Source organism: Lichenostomus cassidix, chromosome 1, assembly GCF_008360975.1.
Source record: "Lichenostomus cassidix isolate B80296 chromosome 1, HeHo_3.0, whole genome shotgun sequence".
Taxonomy (NCBI): Eukaryota; Metazoa; Chordata; class Aves; order Passeriformes; family Meliphagidae; genus Lichenostomus; species Lichenostomus cassidix.
Window position 1 is genome coordinate 70,217,986 of NC_139479.1, and position 27,593 is coordinate 70,245,578.

Sequence of the window (27,593 nt, forward strand, 5' to 3'; positions counted from 1 at the left end):
ATGCAACCTTACACCTAGAAAATGAAGGTTGACTTTATGTGGTCATATGAAAGGAAGTCACTTTTCATGTGATAACTTTGATGTATTACTTTGTAAATGAGTACTTCAGGGATTTGCAGAAATAGCCTAAGACAAACTTTTCTCTTGACAGGTGACATTTAAAATATACTACAAATATCATCATGTGACATATGTGCTACTCACAGCACAGAAATACAGTACCTTTCATTTTGACAGATAAAACCACATAAAAATATCACATAGAGACTAAAAGTTTTCACAAATCATACTCATTACTACTCAGACTGGAATAGCTAGAATTTTTTCAGCCTCAGACCATGTGCACTGGAAACATTAAATAATTCCAAAGAAGAAGCACCAATACAGTTCCGTTACAATACAGTTACTAATGGCTTTAAAATAAAACACACACATACAGAAATATTTACATACATATTTTTATATATACATGTATGCATATATTAAAAAAATTATTTTGTGTTAAAAGTTCTTACTGATTATTTCTTGAAAAAGGTCAGATTATGTTCATATTTCTGTTTTCTAATGAGGTAGAACCAGAACTTGCATTCACACATAATAACATATTTAAAAATGCCATTTTTATTGTGCTTTTTTTGTGAGTATTATTTGAGCATTTCTTAAACCATTACAAACCTGTGACTCGAAGCTTATCTGTGCCAATTACAACTTCATTTTCATCCACTGTAAAAAGTGGCTTTCCATCCTTTGAGTTGATCTGAAATTGCTGACTGTGGAATTCTACCATTTTAGGACCTGCAAAACATGGTAGAATAATGGCATAATTACATGATTTTTCTTCAATTTTCTATATAAATTAATAATAATTTTAATTGGTGGTGTAATAATGTAGTAACTCATTTAAGTACATTGAAGGTCATGAAGCACCCAGATATTCTAAGGATAGTGGCACTGTAAGTACTGAAATTGGGTAAGTCTATTTACATGATCTAATTTGTTGTTCAAAACTGCGCCTGGAGTCTTTCTTTATAGTTGGGTTTCCAGGGAATTTAGGGAATCCCACATGAATTGATCAAGAAAAACATTCATGTTCTTGGTGTTGAAACTGCTTTGATCAGAATGAATCTATTTTTTTTTTTTAAAACAGAAACTAACTATCAAAGGCTTTGCAGCATCACCCCTTTTCATTAGGGAGGTTCAAATGCTTTAAAATTACAAATATCCCATGTAAGAGCAAGACCTCAGCTCTTCATAACAGATGCCAGTTTGGCTCCACATATCTAACAAATGTTACTGATCATGTTCTTATGAGTTTCAAGAAGATAAGTGAATATTTGCAATTGACTCCGGTACTTTAAAAATTAAAATAATTTTGAGCAAGAGATTTTTTGCATATTTCCAGATCCTAAATTCACTAAAACATCCTTTTCTATGCTATTGGCTTGGTAAGTAGATAATATCAAACCCTTAATATTCCCTCTTCTAAGTACCTGATCAATCAAAATTCACACCACATCTTGTCTGAATATCTATTACATAGAGTTGTCATCACAAATCTATATTCAGAATTAAAATTACAGTTAATGGTCAGAGCAGTTAAGATTCCTTTTCAGCAAATTTTAATAAATGCATTTCACAGACTATCTACAGGACTGAGAGGCACAGAACTGCTCCCTTCCCATTAAGAACCTTGTTTACTATGTCTGCTCCCATAAATGTTAAATATATTCCAGGCAGTAATTCTCAAAAGAAATAGTAATTTTTATTTTCTTTTAAGATCTTATGTTAAAGGAGCATTAGGTGGCAGATGATTGATACTACTAAGAAATACATGCAGGTATTTCACAAAATCTGGTTGGTAGGTGGTACAAGAGATGCACACCATAAGGCTCCACACAAATTGCTTATTGTTTCACTCAGCAGATGCAAAGCACTGCTTTCAACTGCCCCCTAAACACAAAGAGTTAGAGAAGCCATAATGTCCTAAATTAGGGCAACAATTTTAAGGCATAAAACCCAATATTGGTTCTACTTGAAAACAGTCAGGATGGAGGGCTGAGCTCTGCATTCTATTATGCTCTGCTGCACATGTGCTCCCAAGAACAGTCTTATGGACCCCAATCTGGCTCTTCTCTAAAGCTATTCTGAAGTCCACAGCTTTATTTCGGAGAAGTATGTTGCAAAAAGTGAGATCAGAAAGTATCTTCATCATGTGAAAAGGCTTTAAATTTTTTTTTTTTTTAATTTTTTACAGCAAAGGAAACAGTTGTGGGTAAGTGAGGCAAGGATGGATCCCTGTCAATGGTTTCCTAGAAAATCTTGGTTGAGGTTTTATTTAAGGTCCCTTCCAACCCAGGCCATTTCATGGTTCAGTGACTGATTGCTCCTGTTTGTGCCTGGCAGCAATATGAAACTGACCATTTACGTAGTGTAGCTAGATCCTTGTGTACTCAAACAAATCAAAGGTCTGAGTAAACTGGATATTATCAACTTTACTGGTGCTGCAGGGGCTGGTCCCTCATCCTTGCTATTCATCCAACCCCACAATTCTTAAAGCTAGCTTAATTAAGGAAAAACTCTACAGGCACTATGAGAGCACCCACTGAACATTATGTATTTTCCAGAGGTACTTTAACATGCCTCTCTCTGAAACTACAATTCAAGGCCTTACCCATGATGGGTTTGCATCCACATTGTTTGATCCTGGACCTTGCACACTTGAATAAACCTTTAACCAGAATGTTTAGGGCCACAATTTTCTTAGCATAAGTGCCCCAGTAATGTGGGACTAGGATTGTCCTACAGATAATTTTCATTATCAGACAATGGTGTGGATAATAATTGATGTATTTTATATCTTACTAGGGAATGCTAGGGTAAACAAAATCCAAGCACATGTTTTATTCATGCTAGAGATGAGACATCCCAGCATATGTGGAACAAGTTTCCAAATGGAATAATAGACTTTTACATAATGGGAATAAGTTTATGTAACAAAAAGTAGCCATTAATTTCTCTTAATTGTACTCTACAATAAACACAAACTAGCCACACTGCAATAACACTAATTGCATTGTAATCCCAGTGAGATTAATTTTCAACTCATAAACAGCAGCCAAATTCAATATCTGGAAGTTTAATCTCCTAATGTCTAAATGTGTTTTGTTTACCACCCTAGTATATTAACTACATGTACGTCAACTAATAATATATAATCACATTTGCTGATAAAATCCTACAATTAAAATCGCAACCTGATTGAATGCAGGTTATAGAAAATATTTGTTTTCTGCTTGCTGCCAGATGTGTCACATGGATTTCCAGGTCAGTGGGTTATTCTTGTTAATCAGGCTGATTATTGTCTATTGTTTCTGTAAGTTTCCTCCTTTAACATGCAGCCCTGAGAAGACCTTGCAAGCAATGTTCACATACATCTTGACACTGAGGATGCTGCTTTAAATGATTAATTTTTTCCCCAAAACAACTGATGTACTACTAAACAGTATTCCTTTTCATTTGTCCTCCTCACTCTTTACTTCTCTAGAGATTTTCTAGGGAAGAAAGATCTTTTGTTTAGTGACTCCATTTCAGTTGAAAAGCATTTTAATAAATTGCCTTCTACTGCTACCCAACCTTTGAATTCCAGGCCAATACAAATATAGATGTACCAGACAACAAGGGATTTTCTGTCAAAAACAGAGCCTGCCATAAAAGAAATATCCACAAATACTTAATGCCAATGAAATCTGGGGAGTCTGAAATTTGAAGAGTCTGCCTACATGTTACCAGCAGGCAGACTCTTCAAATACTTAGTCCTTCAAAACAGTAACCATTTTTAGTGTGTCTTTTTATATGTTTCAGAAGAAAAGGCTTTCCAACTTTGGATTTACTTCCATCATTAGGTAATTGCATATCTTTTATTTTCTTACTCTCTTTTCTTGTCCATCATTTCCAAATAACCTATGGCTATCAGCTACTCTGTATGCTTCATTCTTCTCCTACCACCTAGAATCATTGAAGTGTTGAGTATAAGCCAAAATCCTGAGTGCTTTGGTGTATTCCTGTGCAATTTCCTTTTTTAGTTGATTTTTATTAAACTAAAGCACCTTACTTAAAATAAGATGTCATTAAAAGTGTATTAAAAATGTAATATTCCTACAGATTCAGTTCTCATTCCATGAGTGATAGAACACAATACCAATAAATGTAAAGTCCCTACTTTCAGCAACATAAAATTGGTCATCGTTTCATATGGAATGGTATGGCATTTCATTAGAACAAAGGCATTATTACAAAGAATATGCAGCATGTTGCATATATACATTTTATGTCCATATCATACATCTCTCATAACTCTGAACAACAACTCTAATACACTATCAGAACACTTGCTGCTGTTTCCTATTTTTCTCTCAGTTTTCCTTTTATGCAATGGATTAAACAATGATGTCCTCTCAGATCAAAGTAAGACTGCCTTACTGTCACCATTGTTTATACTTTGTTGTTATCTGTGATTGAACACAATTCTAGAGATCTCAAAAAATTGGTTCTGAAAGCTGGTTCCAGACACTGATCATGCAGATAGTGGAGATCCAACTAGTGCCAGGTATTTAGGTGACAGTACTTTCTACTCTCAGAGTGACTTAGCTAACTCAATATCTTTTTCCATCTAGGCATTAGCTTTATAAAATACTCTATTTAAATATAAAAGCAACAAATTCACAAAATATTTCACTGTAAAATGGATTACTGCATGTAGAAACCATGGCAGGAATGGGAGATTCTGTTTCTCACAGTGACTTGACAAAAAGTCTGTGGTGTCTCCTTTTCTCACACGCTTAATGAATCCAGATTTTGTTGCATGATGAATAACTTCAACAGGAAAAGGTGAAACGCACACTCCTCAGAGAGATAAGGTGAAAAGGAAAATACTAAAGGAGATGAGGCATGATAATTTGAAACCCTGTATGCAGAGAAGATAGCTGATCTGAATATCACATTCCTAAGTGAATACTTTAACTACTTTATCGTCTGTGTAATGGATATTCTCCTTCCCCTTTTTCTCTTTCTTTACAAAAAAAGAAAGCCATTGGTGTACTTTCATAAGGTCAACTCCTGCACTGTGTTTCAGCAGTATTTTAAGCATACCTGCAGATCTGGGCAGAGGAATGAGAGTGTGAGAGGATCAGTTGAACACATGGGGTATGACTCAGTTCACAACATCACTGTCTAGTACCATTATACATTCTTGCATGTTCTCTGCCTGGCCTTCAGCTTACTTCAGATGTCCTAGAGTATCTACGACTTCTGTATCAGACCAGAAAGTTTGACATTCGGTCTGTAAGCAACGTGAGCCCTTCCAGCATGTCAGCTGAAGCCTGGGAAAGATGGAATCACGTAAGAATGCAAGCCAAAGGTCACCTCTGGAAGTCCTATCTCCTAATCACATCAGGGTCAGCTTGGGTGGAAGTTAGATAAAGGTGCTCAGGGTCTTGTCCAGGTGAAACTTGAATACCTCTGAGGAAGAGGGCTTCACAGCCTCCCTCAGCAATCTGTTCCCATGGTTAACCATTTTAACAGTGAGAATTCTCCCCATCCCTTCTATCCAGTTGCATTTTGCCTCTCTGCAATCCATGACCATTGCCTTTTTCCCTCTTGCTGTGCACTCCAAGTCTGGATCCATGCTAGTGATAGGACAAGGACAAATGGCCTCAACTTGTACCAAGGGAGGTTCAGGTTTGACATTAGGAAAAAATTCTCCACTGAAAGAGTGGTTGAGCATTGGAACAGACGACCCAGGGCAGTGGGTTCAAAAGTGTTCAAAAAATGAGTAGATGTGGCCCTTTGTGATATGCTTTAGTTCTAGTTCACATGGTGCTATTTGGTCAAAGGTTGGACTTGATCTTGGGGGTCTTTTTCAATGTTAATGGTTCTATGATTTATTTGGTCTCTAGACCTCTTAGCATCAGGCATAAATCAGAAGCTCTTAATCTTTCTTTTCTTTCAGGTAAAACAAACACAACCTCTTCAGACTCTTCATGTGCTTCCAGTCCCTGACCTTCCCAACAGCTCCCTGTGGGCACCTCCTCTGCTGGCTCTCAGCTCTGTCACACTGGAGAGGCTCTACAGTATTCCAGGTGTGGAATGATGCAGCCCAGTGTGCTATTAGGGCTCACTGCCACAAGGCCACACTGCAAGAACGTGCTCAAGCAGTCCATGAGGATTGGGGGTTTCTTCTGCGGACCTGCTGCACAAAGAGAGGGATGCAGCTCCTCTTTTGGGCCTTAGCTGCCATCAGGGCTCAAAAGTACTGTAGCATTTGAAGTGACTAGGATTTTAGATGTATTTTATTATCCAAGTTCTATCTTAGATTAAAGTCACAATAAATCTCATCTACTTTAAACTAACCTTTAAAAATTCATCTAGCATTAACCAATGCAAATAAATCCTTTTTTTTTGATGCAGGAATTGTTCTCATCTTTATCCAATTACTGATGTTAATGATTACTGTTACCATCAGAACCAAAATATGCTTGGGATATTTACAAATTTGTTGAAACTGTGAAAGATGAGAAGGTTATAAAATCCTTAATAATTCCCCCTTTTTCACTTATTTTGAATTATTTTCTCCCATTGGAATAAAGAGATGATGAAGCTACTCAGATGAGCAATTGCTCTCTGATGAGAGACAGTTATCCACCAACTGGTTATTTTCCAAATAAAAAATGATTTCCCAAACATTAGTGATTTTTTGTTCAGAGCCAAACTCAGTAGACTTATGTTCTCTTCTAGACTCAGTGAGAAGAGACAGCATAGGATTCAAATCCCTTGGGCCAGGATACATTTCCCTTTAATGTGATGCTGACATATTTTACAAGTTGGCAATACATATTATCATAGACTCTCAGAATGGTTTGAGTTGGAAGGGACATTAAAGAATGTCTAGTTCAACCCCCCTGGCATGGGCAGGGGCACCTTCCACTAGACCAGGTTTCTCAAAGCTCCATCCAGACTGGTCTTGAACACTTCCAGGGATGGGGCAGCTACAATTTCTCTGGGCAACCTGTTACAGTGCCTAACAATCCTCACAGTAATTATCTGATTAACTCCTAGAGGATGTTTTAATTTTGGCTTAAGTCAGCCTGTCTGACTGTGAACTTCATCATGCATTTTTTCATAAATATTATCATATTTGGGGACAGGGTGTGCATATCTTGCTATGGAAAGCACCTTACTCTACATGGTGCATAGACCACCAATGGTATATTTTTCAGAAGAGGATACTTTTCACTTGAGTCTAAATATTAAACTGCAGTTTGATTGCTTAGCTAGTTTACATTTAAATGTATCTTGAATATTTCTCACTGTTTTCTGCTATTTGTTTTAATTCTTTTCAATATGATATACATTTAAATACACAATGGTCTCACAAAAGACTAAAACCATATGCATTTAATGCATATTCTCTTAAAAAAGAGAATTGGTTAAAAAGTCTGTAGCTAAATGTTTTAGCTGCCACCTGTCATTCTCTAAATCTTGCTTAACCAAATTTTACTTTCAAATAAAAGTAGCATATATGTCTTGATATGATCAGATTCACTGATAGCTAAAATTTTTATACTTTAGGAAGTAAAGATCCCTACCTTAATCCCCTCAGAATAAACCCTGTAAATTCTTGATCATAGGAAGACTTAATCACCTCAAAAATACTTCAATGAATTTTCAGATTTATCTTTCTGTTAATTGCTCCTATGTTGTATCTTCCCTTCTTACAACCTGGCTGTACAGCAATTAAAGCTGTGCAAATAATCACCTTCTTGCAGACAAAGATCTTCAAGAAATAAGTTCTGCCTTTTATATTAAAGATAAGAAAGAACTTATTTGGACAAAAACGGAATTTTTAATGAATGACTTCTGGGAAAAATAAAGAAGGAAAAGCTAAATGATTTTACAATGTCATTATGTTTATGAAATTGGCTTCAGGGTTTTACCTGTAAAAACAAGATCAAACTCTTCTTAGAGTCATCATGTACCATCACTTGAAAATGAAATATTAAAATGCTGATAGGAAAACCATACATGATTTGACTTTGGAAAGCAGTAGTTTTCTAAAAGGCAATTATTACCGCTAAAGTAATATATGAGGTACTGACACTGATCTGTTTCCTTAGAATGTTGCTCCAGTTTGAAAAAAGTGGGGTGGGATAGCATAAATAGTCTCATTGTAACAGCTGTTCAGATTAATGTTATAGACATGAAAATAGTCTCAAAGCAGAATTTTGACTGTAATTCCATTTCCACACTGCATAAGCCATTTTGACTTTCACCATATTCCCATGCTTCCTAAGTGGAGCTTATTTCATGCTTAACAATGCAGAACAGCTTCATAATCCAGCTATCTAAATAAATTCCTTCAAGCTTTAAACACTTTAAACTGAACCCCTGACCTGAAGCTACTGGTGTTGCTATTCCTTGGTGTAAATGATTGAACTAGGAGGAGGATCAGCAATCCCTTCTACAGGAATCTGTTCTCGCAGACCTTTCATGACTTTGGAAACCTCCTTTCTTCTTATAAGTGGGTTTTTTTATTATTTTTAATATAAAATAAAATATAAAATATAAAATATAGAATATATATAATTTTTAAATTTTTATCCTGAAAAAGACATGTTACAAACAGAATTTAGGGTCTTCTGTACATTGAAGCCTCCTTACATGATCCTTGAAAGACAGATATCTTAAAAAGCTGGTCCTACTTTTCAGCAGTGCCAGTTGGAAACAAGCTGCTCTTCATTCACTTATTATCCAGGACTGGAACACGACTGTGAAAGCTGACTGTGTTATTTTCATCTCCTGATAAGCTGTACATAGAAGCCTATGTTTACTTAGGTAAAGCATCATTTGCTGTTTGCATACCAATGTTGCTCTTAAGCATTTTATAATTGACTATGTACTCTATATGCTTCTTTCAGACATAATATATTTATCATCACTCATTATTGAAAAGGTTTGACATGTTTTTTGCACTGAGTTGATTTGTTATTGCTCAGGATATGAATCAAAAGTGCTTCATTGTTCTTTTATTCTAGGAACTGGTTAAGAACAGGAATCTTGGGGGTGATAATTAGCAGCTTTCTCAGATTACTGAAGAAAGTTCTAGATAATTCAGTTGTGAAGGTTGATAAGCAAGCTGTGATAGTGACACCTGAATCTTATTCACAGTTTTAAAGATACAGACTACTCTAAAGGAAATAGTTACCATCTGTTCTGTAGACATCCTTGCCTTGCATGTAAGCAACTCTCTCCAGAACTTCCTTAATTCCCTATGACTATCAATCCTGTACCTTCCCAAAACTATGCCTTGCTCAGATCCTTCCTTGCTGTCTGTAGGCCAACAACATTCTAAGTCCCAGTTTCTCCCAGAAATATTACCAAAGCAATCAATTCCCTTAAATAAAGGTGACCTCTTATTTCCTTTTTTGCCTTGTTGTTCTTGTTTGTTTATTTGTAAAAAGTAATTGAAACAAAATGGATATTTTTGTCATCCAGGAGACACTGAAGTAGAAAAGACTAAAGAACGTATTTTTTAAAATTATGATTCCTATTATTTTGAACGTATTCTTTTCTTGGCAAGCAGTTTTTAAGATATTTGCATTAGTGAGGCTTCTGAAAGCAGTGTAATTATGGATCACAGTACAAAACTCAACATCAATGTCCAGACAACTCCTGTAAGAGGTATTTAATGCAGATGAACTAAGGGGCATGGAGAAGCTTTAGAGCAAGAGTGATCATGTTGGAAGTTGCTCACATTTCATGTCTTTTTAGTATATCTGTGATTCATAAGCAAATTCATAATATGTGCCTGTTATCTTCATATGGGGAATTTCATAGAAGCTCCTCAAGTAAAGATTTGTTTCACATCTCTCTTGTGAATTACTTCTGTTGAAGACTGGGTATTTAATTAATTCTTATCAACTTTTGAAATTATTTTAACAGATCATTTGAATCACAATTTCCATGAGTTAAAGGTATTTTTGTTATAATCTTGTGAGAGATGCTATTTTATATTGTCATCTTTGGAATAATCCCAAACTTATCTATAAGGCTCCTTCACAATCCCAGTTAGTCCTATTTGTAAGATTACCAGAGTTTTAAAACATAATTCCAGCCTGTTGGCAATTGTGGAAGGTATTAACTCTTTAACAAAGGGTCATTCAGACAAGTCATTCAAATCTTTATGATTGACTGAATTAGAAAAATGGAATTTGAAAACATTTAAAGACTAAATTGTGATTAATTGTATAACTACATTTTTAGGGGACTTTATACATTTTTTTTTTCCTTCTGTTTGAAAACAGTTTGTTTGAAAACAGTGAAGCTTGCACATCGTTTGATGAATTGAAATGGTAATTCTTCAAACAGGAGTTGTCACAGAAGTTACATAGTCTCAACAGCATGGAAAAGTTGCTCATCAATGCTCAGCTGAGTCCCAGTTTAGTAAACTATTTAAACACACCAGGTTAGTCTACAGTTAAATAACCAGCAATTTATGCTTTGCTGCTGAAGGAGCTCATAAGAAATGAGTTAATAAATTGTTACATTTTTCTCCAAAGGCAAATAAAGATTGAGAAACAGTAACAAGGCTAAGAAAAATTCTGTTGTAGCTGACACATATTGTCGCCACTCTCGCCTTAAAAATATGATTTAAAGAGTAAGGTCTGCTTATTCTGCTGCCAAGATCTCTCACATCTGTCCAGATCTATTGATTTCACTGACTAAACCAATGTATTTTACTGCTACCAGAGATGGTAAAAGATAAATGTCTGAGTTTTGAACTTGAATTTTTTTAGGTTGTCTGCTTAAATGTATTAGTCTCTGGAATACTAGGAAATAAAGAGAGACTCTAGCCATGTTCTCCTGTTACATTTTCTCAGAAAATGATTTGCAACTACCAATAGATATTTACACAAGAAAAATACCAAAAGATATTTACACAAGAAAAAAGAGTAACTTTTGCAGAGACTTTCTTGCATAACTCTGCAATAAAGAAGGGCTTCAAATATTTAAAGAACTAATGCTAACTGAGAAATTGAAAAGTTACTGCTGCTACTTACCAATAGCAGCTGGACTATTCAAATATGGCCATAACAGTAATAAATAATCACATGTTTAATGCTTGATATTCTCAAATCTCCTTACAAATATTCATTACAATGTTTCCAAAGCAGTGAACAAGGAATAATCACTTAGACTTACCCACATTTAATCTGCCTGTGACTTCCCCATTTGAATTGCGAGCATTCACAGTCACATTGTGAGTAGACTGGAGAAGCAGTGATGAGTCCTGAAGCATGGAGAAAGAAAGAAGTATGTTAGGTAGAACAATTAGAATTGTGAGCAATTTTCGAAATTTAGTCTAGTGTTGGTATCAACTCAGTCACCAAAAGATCTTTGCAAGTTACAAAACGAACCAGAGATGTCACCAAATATTTCTGATCACTAAAACAGATTTAAAAAAAAAAAAAAAAAAAATTATAGGGAATACTTCAAGTGAACAAAATCTGTGTTACTGGAGCAATGAACACGGCTGCTAGCATTTTATCTTTTAGAAAAACCACTTTAGTGGATTTACTGCCTTTCAATACATAACTGAGACTCCTAAAAGAGAGCCATGTAATTCAGTGGGAGCACCTCACTTTGAGAACTCATCCTGTTGTATTAACTTGGTGAGAAATATGCATGTGCATTCTGCTTCCTCGATGGTCCACACAGTCTGTAGGCTGTGGCTTAATTTTGGCACCTGGCACTGACTTTCCTGGCCGGGAAGCTGCAACAGTGAGTGATAGAGAAAGTGGCAGGCTGACTAGATCAATGCTGACTGTAACAGATGACAGTACAAATAAGTCTGTTAGTCTAAATCAAATTGTCTCCCAGCCTGCTGCTCTGAAGGATGACAGAAAGAAGTATATCATTGGAATGAACAGCATCACCTGCTTGTCCTCGTCCCTGAATCATGACTTGAGCTGGGATGTTTGCTGAGCAATCACAGCCTCATGCCTACCCATGATTCTGTGCTACTTAAGGTAGCCAGTGCATGCCAGGCAGGTGTAATTGGTATGTTTGTTCATCCCCACCACACCTCACCACAATCCAGACTAGCAATGGTAGGCAATTTAAAATTTCATGTCATTCTTAGACTGCAGCCAGTGTGGAATTACTTCACCAACACCAAAACATCCCACTTGGTTAACTCATGGCTTCTTCTTTTCCAAGTTGACCTCCCCCCCAGTGGTGCACCCTTTCTATTATTTATTTCCAGACCTTACACTCCAACTCTGTACTTCAGGCCCATTGGATCATCCCCAAGCTACTCCTTGTCTTGAAGAGCAGATGAGCAACTGTTTTGAAAGACCTGTCTGCTCACTGTGCCCCATCAGACTGCATATGCACACAGTGATGAAACTGGTTCATGGCAAGAGACCTGGAAGGGGCACTTTTGGAAGTGTCCTAAAAATTTGTGAGGAAGGCAGAGTGGTTTCTTCTAATGTTTTTACTTGATTTACCACCTGAATTATCTTTAAATGCAGCTGATTTTCAGGGGTATCATAGTGGCCACTCTCTTTACCTGACATTAAGTATCAGAAAATTATCTGGGGGCACAAAATCTTATCACACTCATTTGGATCAGTAAACTGTAAATACACTGGAAGATTTAAAAAGAGGGGAGGAAGTTTTTTGCAATACAGGTGCTTTCTTAGTAAAGCATACTTGGTGTCTAAAAGACAAGAACTTAGTAACTGATAAGAAATGCCTAAGCAGATCTCAGTTGCCAAAATATAAGGGAATATATGATATGGCAAAGGTATTATCAAGCTGTCTGCTTGTGACCTCAGTGGAGATACTCACTCCTAGATAAATGAGTTTCTAACTATTGGAATATTGTTAAAAGGTATAGCTCTTTCATAGCTATGGCTTCTGGTACTTTTTCTGGACCCGACAGAGACTATGCAGCACCTTGAAGGGCTAACCCCTGAAAATAACCCCAAGGCATGTTCTCTTATCTATTTAATGCTTACTTATGAGATATGCTTATCCTTATGAGATAACCTGGGAGTTGCAAAGACTTTTTACGTGATGAATTTTACTACATATGCTTATTTAGTAACAGAACCACAAACCACTGCAACCTGATTAAAAACCAATAAAGTTAATAGAAGCAATTTGCTATTTGGAGTCAAACTCACACATTTTTTTTTAGAAAAAAAAATGGTATCTCACAAGTAGTTAGAGAGGGTCTCAGAAGTCATTAAGTGAGCAAAATAAATGAATCTCATTTTGCAAATTGTATCAGAAAAACATGAAAACTCATGGAATTAACACAAATAATGAAAAATCTTAGGAAAAAAGTAGGCTATATGTTAGAATGAACATTAATGGTAGTGAGTGAGTATGAAGTGGAAAAGGAAGATACAAAGATAGAGACTGAATAAATATAATACATTTAAGTAAATCTGTTGTAGTGCTAGGTGATCCACAAATCTGGGCATCTTTATTCCATTTATTTAATTACCACTAGTTGATTTTAAAAAAATAACTTAGTAATTTGTGATATCAAATGAAAGTGTGAATAAACTGTATTCTATATCTGCAGCTGCCACATATGTGTTTTCAGTAATTAAAATCTAGTAACATATTTAAAAATGCTGGTCTTTCATCTTTCCAAGAAAATGTAGTTAGCAAAGATGCAATGGTCTTGCCCACAGCTCTGTGCTCGACTCGTAATGAAGGCATAAACTTGTAATAGACTCCAGAGACAATGCACAGCAAGTAGATTTTCTGCTACATATTTTCTTAGCACTTTGGAGACCTCATTAGGTAAGAAAATCCGTTAGGAGACTGCAAGGAGAAAACTATTAAGGCAAGGGAGAAAGCTGCTTTGATAGCTGGGAGGGGTCCAGTTCTCCAAGAAAAACTTAGAGAAAGAAAGCATAACAAATAAGTAACTTTATGAGAATGAACACATAAATGGCAACTCAGGAGATCAAGCTAGAGGCAATTAAGTCTTTAGAGAATTCAAATATTTAAAAAAGCAAGGATACAAACAAAAAACCTGTGATGAATTGTCAGCGGCAAAGAGAAGCAGTAGCCTGAAGGCTCTAATTAATGCATGCTACTAATGATCATGACGGGTCATTAGACAGCCAAGCTTATATTAGATGCTGCCACACCTCTTTTTTCTATATTGTACTAAATGTATTAAGAGCTGAAAAGAATATTAAGAGAGCACAAATGGTAACCTAACATTGCATAACGATCTTTGTGAGGAGAGGGAGTTCTTAAGTATTAGCTGTGCTGGTCTTAAAAAGTTACAAGTCTTACTGGATAAACAACTTCAAGGGAAATTCATCTAAGCACATAAATAGTTTCCCCACTGCCTGTGAGGCAGACAAGAATACAGCGTAAGAAGCAAAATGGGAATACAAATATAGCAATGGATTCTCACTGTCTTAATTAAGAGCTGTTGAATGAAACTGGAAATACTTGTTGCAGTAAGAGAGAAAAAGAAAAGCTTAATATAAATAAAACATGTTAGCATTGCTTACATTTTAGTAATCAAGCATGTTAACAACCTCATTCTGATAAATTTATTTACATTTTCTCTTGCTATAGCAATACAAAAAACTAACCTTTTCCCTAAGTTCAGAAAAGTCTCACAGCTGGCTATTTCTTCTCGATTCCATGTTGGAAGATATGAAAGAGCCATATTCAGCTTTTACCATCAGTGAATAGTACTTTATTCAATGAAATGTCCCATTGGTTGATGATAAGGTTCATAAAACAAGGTTTTCTTTTGTGAAAGTTTAGACCATGGACAATAGCTCTGAAAAATATTCATTTTATTGGCCAGAAGCAGATATTTCCCTATAAAAAGTTCACTGGAATAAGTTTCAGAGTTCCACTGGATAATTAAAATCCAAATCAGATTCTCTCTTTCTTTTTCTAAACCCACTACTTCCATACCATTCACATTCTCAGTGACATTTTAAATTTAATAATTTTTATAAATATGAGACCAAATATGTTATTCCTTTTTTGCCTCACTAGCAATAATGACAACAAACTTTTCTGTCTAGGTAAACTGGATTAAATGCTAAATCTTTCTATTTAGACTTGTTGATTTTATATACATAAATATGTAAACATATCATACATTTGACAGCACTGTCCTTGAAGTTACAAAACTGAAACTTATTAGAGAAATCATAACTTTTCCATTGGGATCCACTAATTTTAGAGATATTGAAATCATTCTGCAGTGGATGAATAAACAAAAAAACAAGCAGTTTCCTAGGGAAGACTATATTAAAAAATAATCTCAGTAAAAATAATGAAAAACTTTCTACACACTCTTAAAGTCTTAGCATTACTTATATATGATAACCTTTATAATTCCTGTTTGAGCCACTTATCACATGCCTAAGAGATAAATGTCAATTCTGACACAGCATCATAAAACTGACCTTGCAAAGTGTGTAGAAATATATGTGTGTACAGCTATACATATACATATACATATATTTCCATGACAGATGCCCGGACATTTGCTTAAGTTTAATTATTCAGAATTGCATTAATTTTATTTAGCATTATTGAAAGATTGCCCACTTACCACTCTAGAATGGATTTCTTTGGCATAAAGAGGGAATAAGAATTCAGATTCCCCTTCCAGTCGAAGGCCTTCTTTAGTAACACGCAGGTGTCCCATTCCAGTCTGAGGAGAAGATGAGTGAATTATGCATATTTTATTATTGTTGCTGTATTTATTTTGTGTTCTTTTAATGAACTGAACATTTTCAGAACTGTCTGCCTAGGTCTACTGATAAATTTACAAACAGTAGTGCATTTACAATTTTGAGAATTCCTTATTTCTCCCAGGAGTAATTTTCTGCGAGAAACTGCAGGTTTCATGAAGTTTTTGAACATGGTGTTTGGGTTTTTTGGGGGGTGGAGTGGAAATACAGTATTCTAGCCATTAAATAAAGAAGAAGTGCATTTGTATTGGCTGTGCTGAAACAGCTTTTGTACTTGCCTTCTAAAAATGTAATGAACAATAAACTTTTACATATGAGTACTCACATAAAACAAAGCCTTATATTAACATCTCAGGGTTCATTCTATTAATAATGTAAGCCCACAGAACAGGCAAAGGGGGATTTTTATTTGCTTCCATTTTCAGCAATTTCTTCTTTTTAATTAGGTTTTAATTCTTTGGTTTAGTTTTTTTCTTCTCTAATTATAGGTCAAGACTCTATAACTCTATCACCTGCTTCTTAGGTTTTGTACTCTCCTCATCCTTTCTTTGTCATACCCTCCTGCTTTCAGCCAAATTATTCTTTCCAGCTGATATATTCTTTCCTTCTTTTTACTTTCTTTCATCATTATCATAGAATTGTTAATGTGAAAAATGAGTGAGGAATTACTTCAGTAAGTACATCTGAGGAATTGCAGGCTTCAGCTGCAAGGTATTCACAAGTATTTAGCTAATTTGTAAAGGATTCACCCCTTTCCCTGACATAAAGCGTGACAGAAAACTTGGCAAAAAAAAAAAAAGAAAAAAAAGCAGCCTTCCAACTTGGCCACATGTGAAAATATTTCAAGACAACTGCTGCAAACTACCAGGAGTAGCTGGAAGGTCTAAATAAAAAACAATAAAAAACAAATAAACCCAAATAAAAAACAAATAAACCCAAAAAGTTTTTCCACTCCAAATAATTTTAAGGTTGTTCTCCACATAAGCAGAAGAGATAATTATGATTGACCACTGATTATACATCAATAAATTGTTCAGCTAATGAATTATGCTTACCACTGATAAAAGTTATAATTGAAGAGACTGTAATTGTTTTCAAATGTATGTTCTGACTATTCAGATTATATATCATATGTATATACATAATGCAAAGTAACATGTCAAACCAGCCTTCAGTGAAAAATCATAGCTAGCTTTTTAGCAGGTCTGAAATTTTAAGACTAACACTTTTGAAAATTATGATGTGAAATATCAGGATATTCTAAACAAATACCACCACCAAGTATCTCCTCTTTAATTGACCAAATTTAGGGTCAGATTATTTGCTCTGACCTCTTGCCTTTTCCCATCAGGTGAAAGTAGGTTATATTAGCTATCAGATTTAAACAGAGTTTGCATATTTTTATGCAAAACATACTGCATATACTGCTTAAATAAATAAGTAGTATATTATAGAGTAAGTACAAAAAAATGACATTGACAAATCTGAAATTTAAGAAGGCAGAGGAAGAAATAGAAATTAATTCTTGCTCTGAAGCAGACTGGGGAAAATTAACAAACTCCTGGGTGGCAATATCTAACCTGCTTTTGGCAGGAAGAAATTTTTAGTCGAGGAAAAAAAAAAAGAATTGATGTGAAAAAAGATTATGCAATTTGCTCAGCACACTCTTTCTAATGGATTGAAGTTTCCCAGCAATGATTATTGTGAAAATGCTATATAGACAAAGAAATGTCTTTGACATAAAGAATACTATGTCATTTGACAAAACTTGGCACTTTTAACTTATCTAAAAGTTCCTATTTTTTCAGTAAATCCAGTCATATCACCCAGGATTCCTTTATATAAGTATGTCCTCCAGTATGCCCTATTTTCTTCATCAGATATTTAATTTAAGCATTGACACAAAGCTCACATTCTCACATATTTGCCTAACAGCCTCATTATCTATTCTCATTGACCACTTGGGATGTGCAAAACCAGGGAAATTTAGATTTGGGTTATATGCATAAACGACTACCTGAGATGACTAACATAAACTTTGTAACATCCATGCAAACAATAAAAATGTGGATTTCATATAATGATCCTCACTTCTATTATCTTTGCGACTGTAAACAATTATTATGTTCTTAGTACCATGATATTTGAGCATCTTAAGATTGTAAAAGTACTGAGTTATGCAGTTCTATGAGATAGGGGAATTCTATTATGCCCCTTTTATAACCGGCAAATTGAAGTCACATGGAACATAAAAGAGAGGGATTTAGGATAAACAACCATCCTACTGCACTGAGATCCAATGCTATGTCCCATGAAAAGGCAAAGCATAATAGTTACACATAATGTTCTCTCAACAACCACTCTGCTTCTTACATTACCAGTTACTATTTATTGAGTATTGCGACTTCCTCAGTGATGAACAAACTCAATGCTTTCTGTTTCAAGGTTTTGATTCTGTTCCTATTCAAATTATTGAATAAAAATATTTCTACTGACTTGAGGAAAGGGACCAAACACCAGTTAGATGTGGACCTCAATGCAGTTATACAACAATCTATTGCTTAGAGTGGGGGGAAAAAATGCAGATGTATTGCAAGTCTGGATTCTGGTTATCCTGATGCTGGTGGCTGTCACTGCTTGAGTTTGCTGGCCCTGAGCTGTAACACATTGCTGTACATGCAGATATAGCTGAGACTCACATTTTCTAATTACTCAAAGCCCTGAGCGAGGCAGCGACGCAGCTGTACAGAAGGGAAGGATGAAAAGGAATCTCTGCAGGCAGCAATCAGGTTTTATTGCTGCAAGGAGTTGACTAGCGTGGAAACTGCTGGCAGCTGCCAAACCCTTGTGCACCAAAGATGCAACTTAGCATTAGTGTTCACAAAGGTGTGACTAGTTTTCATTTCAGAACTGCTTGAATTATTCTAACTGGAGCAACAGGATATCTTCAACTGCATTAGGAGCATTTTTTCATAACCTGAAAATGCTCCCAAGCAGATAAGCTCTTGAAGAAACAGAGACAAGGCCTTCTACAAAAAAAAATTCAATCCCTGAATCCTCATAAAAGCTCATCAAAGTACTCCTTGATAGAGAAGTCCTAGTCTAAAAGACATTTGACATCTAGCTTTTCAGTGAATTACCTAGATGGGGATACTTCAAACCAGATGAAATGAGTAGCCACCACTGCAGAATCCTGGGTAGGATGCATTGTGTTGTGGAACACCTGGATGGAGGACCATCTTGGATGTGTTATCATTCTCTTAGACTCTAAACATAGACTCCAGATTACTACCAGTGGAAAATAAGCAGACATAGCTCTAGGGCTCTTGCACTCGCTCTCAGGTAGCAGAGCCTTATACTGCCTATGGCATATGGGATCAAAGAGCATCAGATGATTTATTTGGGATTTATCTCCCAATAATATGACAATGTAGGTCTGATGCAGTAGGCATGTGGACCTTAGAAATGAACACGAGGCATGGGGAACGTTCATTCAGTTTACAGTGAGTATTTCTAGTCACCTAACTTCAATCAATAACTATAGCTTGTATTTCCTACCAACACTGAAACTGATACACACGTGGGCTCACTATACTTTGTCAACCACTCGTCATATCATATGCCATACCATATCACACCACATCATCACTGCTTCTGCACCTTCTCAGTATTAGACTCAAATGCAGTCCTCAGACTCCTCTGAATAAGAGAAATTGAACTTCTGCTCTGCGTATGAGCTAACAGCTACACGGGAAGATGTGTATTTTCTCCTTTTGGGGTCAGATCAGATACTGGAAAGACTGGCTGACCCATACATTAGCATGGTTACACCCAAAAAATTCTCACAGTTGATTAAAACATTAGTTTTAACACACATTCCATTCCAATCAAGTAGCGTCTGTCTCAGCAGTTAAAAGCACGTTTGACTTGCAGTATCTGCTCCCTGAATTAACTCCCTGAATTAACTTTTCCAAATACTAAAAGTCCTCACATGCTGTATTGGCTAAATGAAACTGATAATGATATTAACTTCAGAGCAGAGAGGATGCAGCATTTATACCCAGTTAAATCCTTTTCTTTCTTGTAGGATCCCTACATCCTCCTCCTAGGCCAGACCAAGGAAAGACCTTGGCAAGTTCAGACCAAGACATCACTTGTTGTGCCCCAAAGCAAGTTCAATTAATGGCTTTATAGATCCAGCTTGCACTGCAGTACTTCTTGCAGCAATTACTATTTAGAGAACTTGCTTTGCAAACAAGAGTGTACTGTTTCATTGAGATAATAGGACTGTGGGTAGAGATTGTTAAAGAGCAATCAGCAAAACAGGATTGGTAATGAATCTGATGAAACTCTCTGTTTGACTTACAATATCAATTTTGGAGCTAAGTACGTGCTTGGTATAATAACATTCCTGATGCCTCATCTCATTTTCTGTTGTAAGGACTTTATTTGCTGGGCTCAGACAGAGGTTATCTGACTCATCTGCTTAGATGACAGTGGAGTAATTTCTGTCAAAGACATTGGTCAAATCAGAACCCTTAGCAACAGCAAGCACTCCTGGTAGAGAAGTTAGTCTCACCTGGCTTAGGGCTGGATACAAACTAAAGCACCATTTGCAGACAAGACTAAAAGTGGGTAGATAAAGTATCATGATTTAGAAAAGTAGATGGCCACTTTGAGGTCAACAGATTTGTAAACTGAAAACAGCTATAAATTATGCAAATTACCATACCACTGATATTTGCTTATTTTTTATAAAATTTCCTTCATAAAATAGGATTCATATTTAAGATGCATACTTTCAAGATATTTTCAGGACCTCTTTTATCTTTGTCCTGATATATAGAATAACAAACTTCCTGACCTAAAGTATTAATTACAACAGATGTTACTCAAGAGGAAAAAATATATTCTCTAAACAGATTCAGTTCCAGCTTCACTTCCTTTTTCAGCAGAGACCAAATGCTGTCTTTAGTTCTGTACTGCACAGACATTTAAAAGTGTCATTACATCTGGCATTACATCTTCTGTGTTAGAAAAACAGACTATTAAGACATAGATTGCTACTCCCACTGCTACATGTATGTATTCAGAAATTAATTTTTTGTAAGTTGGGTGGCTAATTTTGTTGTATTAACATTTGTAATTATGGAAATTAGATAAAGAAATGGAATGAAATATTTTCTTTTGATTTGTGAAAATTGTCAATTGCAACTGGATTTTCTTAAATGCAGTTCTTAAACTTGCATGTACACTGTAATCTCGTACTTAGATTTTTTACACCTCTTGATCAATATTATAAATTATTCCAACAGTACACTTTAAACAAGTGTTCCTCCACGCCCTTTTACAGACACATGACTTGATTCATAATATAATTCATATTAATCAAATGCTTTAAGAAAATATATTTATATGAAAATACATATCACTACTGAAAAGTCTTACTTTTTTTGGCAACAGCTTTCTGCAGTAAGTGTCTCAACAGCTTTCTATTCAACTATTACTCTCTGCATAAAATATTTAAATCTTCACTTCTGACAGACAAAATAGGAATGACTGTTGCCTGATTGGAGTCAAATTGTATTTAACTTAATAGAAAAATAGCAAAATACAGCTGTTTAGGATTACACAGAATAGAAACTATGGAATGTTCATGTTCTGACTTGAAAATTTGTATGAGAATTTGTGAAAAATTAAATAATTTATTTCATTTGAGTATTGAGGTAATGCAACATTCTCACAATGGCAACTCATTCCAGGGAGCACCCACTGATAATCACAAAATGCACGGAAAAGCTGTACAAGTTCATTAATGTATGTCTTTGCAGTGAAGAAGAACTCTTGGTGTAAGTGTTCTTTACTGTACATTTTGATCGCTGTCTGGTCTGGTTTTAGGTGTTCCAAATGATTGAGAATCTCCAATTTAATAAGGCAATGCTATTCCACAGTCTGTTAAGTCTCACTGTCAGAAACATTACCTGATTTTCAGTTAGAATTTTGCTTTCTTAATTCATCACATTCCTAGTTTCATATTTTTATATTTCCTTTAAGTAATTCCCTCCATCTTCAGTGCCTGAATTTATCAAGTGCTTAAATAGTTGTTTACATATGCATGTTAATAAAAAATCAGTTTTTTAAAATTTCAAAATACATATTGCACTTACAGATTTAGTGCAGCATCATTATCAGCCAACTAATATGTATAGATAGTAAGATTATATATAGTTTGCTTTTCAACATGTCTTATTAAATGAAATATCAACAAATTACTATTGCCTTACAGAAAACTTTGAAAAATAATTAAAAATAATTTTAATGAGAACCCCAAAAGTTTAGAAGGGTGCTATGTCTGTGATAAAAGTTTCTGGGAACAGCTACATGGGTAGAGTATTCGGTAATTAAAAGTAAGCCAAAATAAGAAAATAAGGCTTCTAAGGCTTACTATTAGGACTTCTTGTTAGACTCAAACTCAAGTAAGATTTGATATGGATGGCAGGAGAACTGGAGATTGAGTGCAGATTTGGATCATGTTTGGCTAACAGTGCATAATATAAGTTATATATTGCAACTGTCTACTTCTCTTACACTGTGATTAAAATTTTTGTCAGAGGAAATTCCACACTGAAGAAAGGCAGCTAGGTATCCTGGTGAACACTATAGTTGTATTACTATCTGTCCTTAGCAATATGAAACACAGTGCAATTTCCTTTCTTATTCCAGGAGAACATGACAGCTGGGGTACCCACCAAAATCCGTGGAAAACATGAGCTTCTCCATCAGAGGCTAAAAAAAGTTAGGAATAATCTTTGGCACACAACTGTTCCTGGTGTTGTGGTAATGTAGCAGAACCTAAGTAATACAATAACTGAACTAATGAGAGGTATCTGAATAAGATTTTCTAGAGCATGAGGAATGATAATCATCTGATCAGGTGCATTTTTCACCTTTTTAGCACACAAGCGTGACAATCCTGGACTAGAGCTGTGTGACCTCCAGCCTGAGCCTTGGAAATATTGAATGGTACCCCCAAGCTGGCATCACCTGCTAATTCAGTGAGCAAGCATTCTGTCATCTCTTCCAAGTTGTTGATAAAGTTGTTGAAGAGGGCAAGACCCAGGACAAGACAACTGCAATGCTTATAACTGCCCTCCACATAGACCACAACACGTTAGCATCCACCTTCTGAGCCTGACTATCCAGCCACTTTATTTTTTATACTGATCTCTCTATCCGCTTCTCATGGTTGTAATGTCCTAACTAGGGTACAGGAATATAGTGGGAGAGAGTCAAAAGCCTTGCAGAAGTCAAGGTAAATGATACTTTGTGTCCTCCCAACATCTGTAATTCCAGACATGGCAATATCATAGATGGCAATCAGATTGGTCAGGCATCATTCACCCTTGGTAAACCCACAGCCTCTTTTTAAAGACAAGTGCAACACTTGCACTTCCCCAGTTATTGAGGATCTCCCCACTCTCCAAAACCTTTCAAACATTGCAGAGGGTAATGAACCTCTCAGACATTTGCAAGAGAATCAGTTCTCTCCCCACCAATGGATGCAGACCATCTTGTTGCCATTTGCCCTTTGGAATTTTTAACTGGAGCTGAGCATTGGCATTCCAGACACAGAAAGCTTGACACATTTCCTGGCCCAGACAAAGTTCCTAAATTTCTTCTTTTTAGCCTGTCTTTGCTGCCAGCTCTTCTACAGTGCTGGAGCATTGAAGCTCCATCACAAATAACCTGCCCAGCTAAGCCAGGATATTATTCTTACTGAGTATCAAGACTGATCATTCCTACCTTTGGAGGATACTGTCCTTAAACTTGAGCAAGCTTTTCTGGGTAACTTGACCCTTCAGATCTGGCTCCCATGGGATCCTGTGAGTATCAGATCCAGCTGTGTGCCACCTTGCATTGTCCTAACCAGAAGTTGTTGCTGACACCCTCTAGAAATCTTCACTCCTTCCACCCTGCCATGCTTGTCTTTCAGCAGATATCAGAGACATTGAAGTTCCTCTCTTTGAGATCTCCTACATATTTCAGAATTGTCCACAGGACTGCTGACATCCTTGCAGCCCTAAATCCCTTAACATTCTTAGTTTCTAAACTCTTAAAACTAGCAGTCGTCTTCAGTGCTCAGAAAGCTTCATTATATTAAAAACAGAATCTGGAATTTCCATTACATGCAAAATGTGATGTGTTGTCCAGGGTAAAAAAATGCATCTTTTTTTCCAACTGATTTTTGTGCAAAAATAATGGTAGTTTTTAAATTACTCTATTTCACATTATTCACCAAGATCAAGGCATAATTGTTTGAATGTCTTCTCTGAAACAGCTGAATATAATGAATTCACAGGTTTCTTCTCTCAACCCCACAAAAAAATTTGAGACTCTGTCCCTCTGAACTTCAAGAGAGAAAAGGAAAAAGAAAGAATGAGACATATCTGATACCTGTGAATTAATGTGCACTATTTGGAGATGCTCATATGTTTTTTAATTGGGGCAGCATGAGAAAAGGAGTACATTCTCTGTTCAGGTTGTTATCTTTTAGTCTAGATTTTATGAAATGAATTGAAATCAAACAATGAAATTCTGTTCAACTTAGTCATCTACATTTAACGCCAAAGGCCTCTCCAACAATAAAGCTTACAAAAGTTTCTGTCTTTCATAATTTCAAATTCTTACAAGGAGATCAAAATCTATTCATCTTGCACTATATCTATGTCTGGTTGATGTTCTCCTTTATCAGCTTAGCTTCTTAGCTAGTATTTATCACACTGTCTGGTTTTATGGGGGCTAAGGCAGGACATATGTGCATAGATTAATTTGATGCCAGAACTTGTTGAAGCTCTGCTCATAATTTCATTATTATTTTAATCTGGATCTCTGAATAGACATAGTATTTGATTTTTGTATACTGCAAGTTATTATTTAATGAAAGACTCAGTGATGCTTTACAGAAAAAGAGAACAGTTTTTATACTACAAAAGAAACTTTGATGTCTAAATAACAAGCTTAGCTTTGAGTGGGCTGATGAAAGGGCTGTGCCATAGAACCATGTTTCTTATTTTACAGAGAAAAAAGCTGTTAATATCTTATTAGCTATCAATATTTGAATATTGTTAAGAGTGATAACATTTGAATGTATTTTTTTAGAACTAGGACCAAATATTTTAAAAGTATTAGCTAAAAATACAATACCTATTATGAATATGAAACACAATATTGCCTATAATCTCTACACAATATACCTAGAACACAAAATAAATAAATATAAGAAGTGTTATCACAGTTGACAGATCAATATTTGCTAAATAACTGATGATTGCACAGGATATTTCACAATTTTAAACTCTTCCCAGTCATGGGAATGCTTAATTGGATAAGTGTGATATGCATGAGTCAACTCATTTCCTAAATAGCAAATAGTTGTCAAGCTTGGAAATCACGAATAATAAAAATCTAGTTCTGACACTATATTGATACCTCTCTTTTCAAACAGTAACAAAAAACTTGGAGGCACAAATGTTTAATTCCATCAAGAAAAGGGTTTTATGATAGTATTGGTAATTTCTACAACTGTCACACTAATTCTTTACAAGTGGTGTCTCCTTAGACACAGGAAAGGACTGTGATGCTTCAGTTATACCTCCAGACTTTGAACATGCAGTAAACATCTTTCTTAAGACTCAGTGCCTAGCAGTGCTTCTCTGTGATTCTCTGGGTGATTTTTCTGCCATCCTCAGAGTTGCTTCTTGTCTTGAGAGATGAATTCTATTAAAACAATACCCAGTAAAAAAAGTTCTCTGTTCATAATGATGCCACATGTAGTTTTGCTGAGGATTGTGACATACCTGTGCACTTTGCACAGGTATATTTATAGTTGATATTTAGCTGAATTTCGGTATTTCCCTAAAATGATCCCAAATTAATGAAGGCATTACAGTTAAGTCACTATCCAATTGGGCATGTCAGGCATACAGATTCTTTAACAAAGAACTAAGCTCCTTTTGAGTGTAGCATTCATAGCCCATTTTGTGAAATAATGTCAGCCTGCACAGCTAGAGCTGTTACTCCTCTGCTCTTGTTGCAAAAGCAGAAGGAACTCTCCCTCAGCAGATCAAGGCACTTCGTGCCTTCCACACAGGCAACTACAAGGAGCTAGGCATTCCTAGAAGTAGACTTTCTAATGTTATTTTTTTAGTCCTGACTGGTATCAGAGAAGGAAATACCCAGGCTCATACGCAGAAATCAAACCAACATAAAATAATTTTTAAAATTCCTTAAAAATAGAACCTTAGCCACACAGAAAAAAATTACAAGTTTTTCATGTTCTCTGTGATTTATGACAGGCAGGCACTAAAAGCATATCTCCCATGTGAACTGCATGAGAGAAAAATTATATGTGATCTAAGATGTTCTGCACTGTAATCTGTATCAGAGTAACAGTGCTGTAAAGAATTTATATGGAGAAGACCCTTCACAGGAATTCAAGCACTAAAAACTGTATTAGGAAGTAGGACTTAAAATTAACAAACTTTCTTTTTAGTGAATATGGAAATATTTATATTAAGATAAAGTGGTCTTCATTTTGTGAAAGAGGCGTAATGACAATAGATAACGGAAACTTTAACACTTTCTTCCAGGGCAGAGCCGGAGAAATTTATTACTACTGTTTTTCTTGTAACAAATCTATTCAAATCATCTGTGATTCACAGCTGCATGTTGGGAGCAAATTAGCTTAGCTTCAATATTCACTGACGCATTTTATTGCATTCTGACTAAAGTTGTATCTTGCAGACTTCTGAAACTTACCCTTTAATCTACTGTATGCAAAATTGCATTATAAATATTAAAATATATACGACAGTGGTAAGTTATTAAATTTATTTCTGAATTATATAGCTGCTTAGCCTAAAGCATGAAGTAGTGATAATTAACTCTGAGCTGTAATTAATTGGGCAAATAAATTGTTAAATTTTAGATGCTGATGAATAGGAGAAGGAAGTTAAAAAACCAAAACAACTGTCAGCAATATTTTAACTAAGGAATTCTGTATGAGATAGAATTATGGCAAACACATTTATGAAATATCAACTAACCAGAGATACAAGTAATGAGACACAAGTAAAATACTTTCTCATAGAGTGGTTAGAATTCACTGCAATGCAAAGCATTTACAACCTCAGTATTTCAAAAAATTATTACCAATACAGAAATGACATATGAAGAAGTACATTCAAAGATAGATATTTCTAACATACTTTCAACCAAAGTACAAATTACAGTTGAAAAGAAAGAAAAAAGAACCATCCATTACCTACAGTGAAGCTGGTGTACATACAAAATAAGTGAAGTTGTGAGGTAGGGAAGAGAAGAATGGAAAATTTGAAGAGGACACTTACTGGGGAAAACCACATCACTTTAAGAATCCAAATTGTCAAAGAAAAATTCACAACCAGGATGATAAGCAGGAGGAGAACAAACAGGTAGAGGCAACGCTTTCTCCAGCCATAAATTCCAATTTTGTAGATATATTCATTCTTCGGCCTCTCTAGGCTAGTGCCTGGTGTTGTTGTAGTGTATTGTTCACGTACCATCTGCTATGGAAAGGAAAAAAGAAAGGGAACTGCTTAGTTGCTAAAGTGACAACATTTATAAATAATTCATATTTTCCAAGGAAGATATGAAGATATAATTGTAATAGGAAGTTACTAGAAACTAGAAGCTCTTATGAAGTTTTATCCGGAAAACATATTCATCGAGCCACATTCAACT

The 27,593-nt window shown here is 35.5% G+C and overlaps 1 protein-coding gene across 4 annotated transcripts in view; it reads right to left on the bottom strand.

Moving 5' to 3' along the window:
* Positions 1-27,593, bottom strand: part of SGCG (sarcoglycan gamma) — a 106,257-nt gene that overhangs the window by 26,436 nt on the left and 52,228 nt on the right. For 2 of the 4 annotated variants that reach the window (XM_085062932.1, XM_085062941.1), the window contains 4 exons: positions 27,221-27,415; positions 15,671-15,772; positions 11,257-11,344; positions 676-795 (listed from right to left, as the gene is read on the bottom strand). In XM_085062932.1, the coding sequence (XP_084919058.1) occupies positions 676-795; positions 11,257-11,344; positions 15,671-15,772; positions 27,221-27,415 (505 nt within the window). Of the gene's footprint in view, positions 1-675; positions 796-11,256; positions 11,345-15,670; positions 15,773-27,220; positions 27,419-27,593 lie in introns of all 4 variants that reach the window. The other 2 variants (XM_085062915.1, XM_085062924.1) reach the window with 1 other exon arrangement.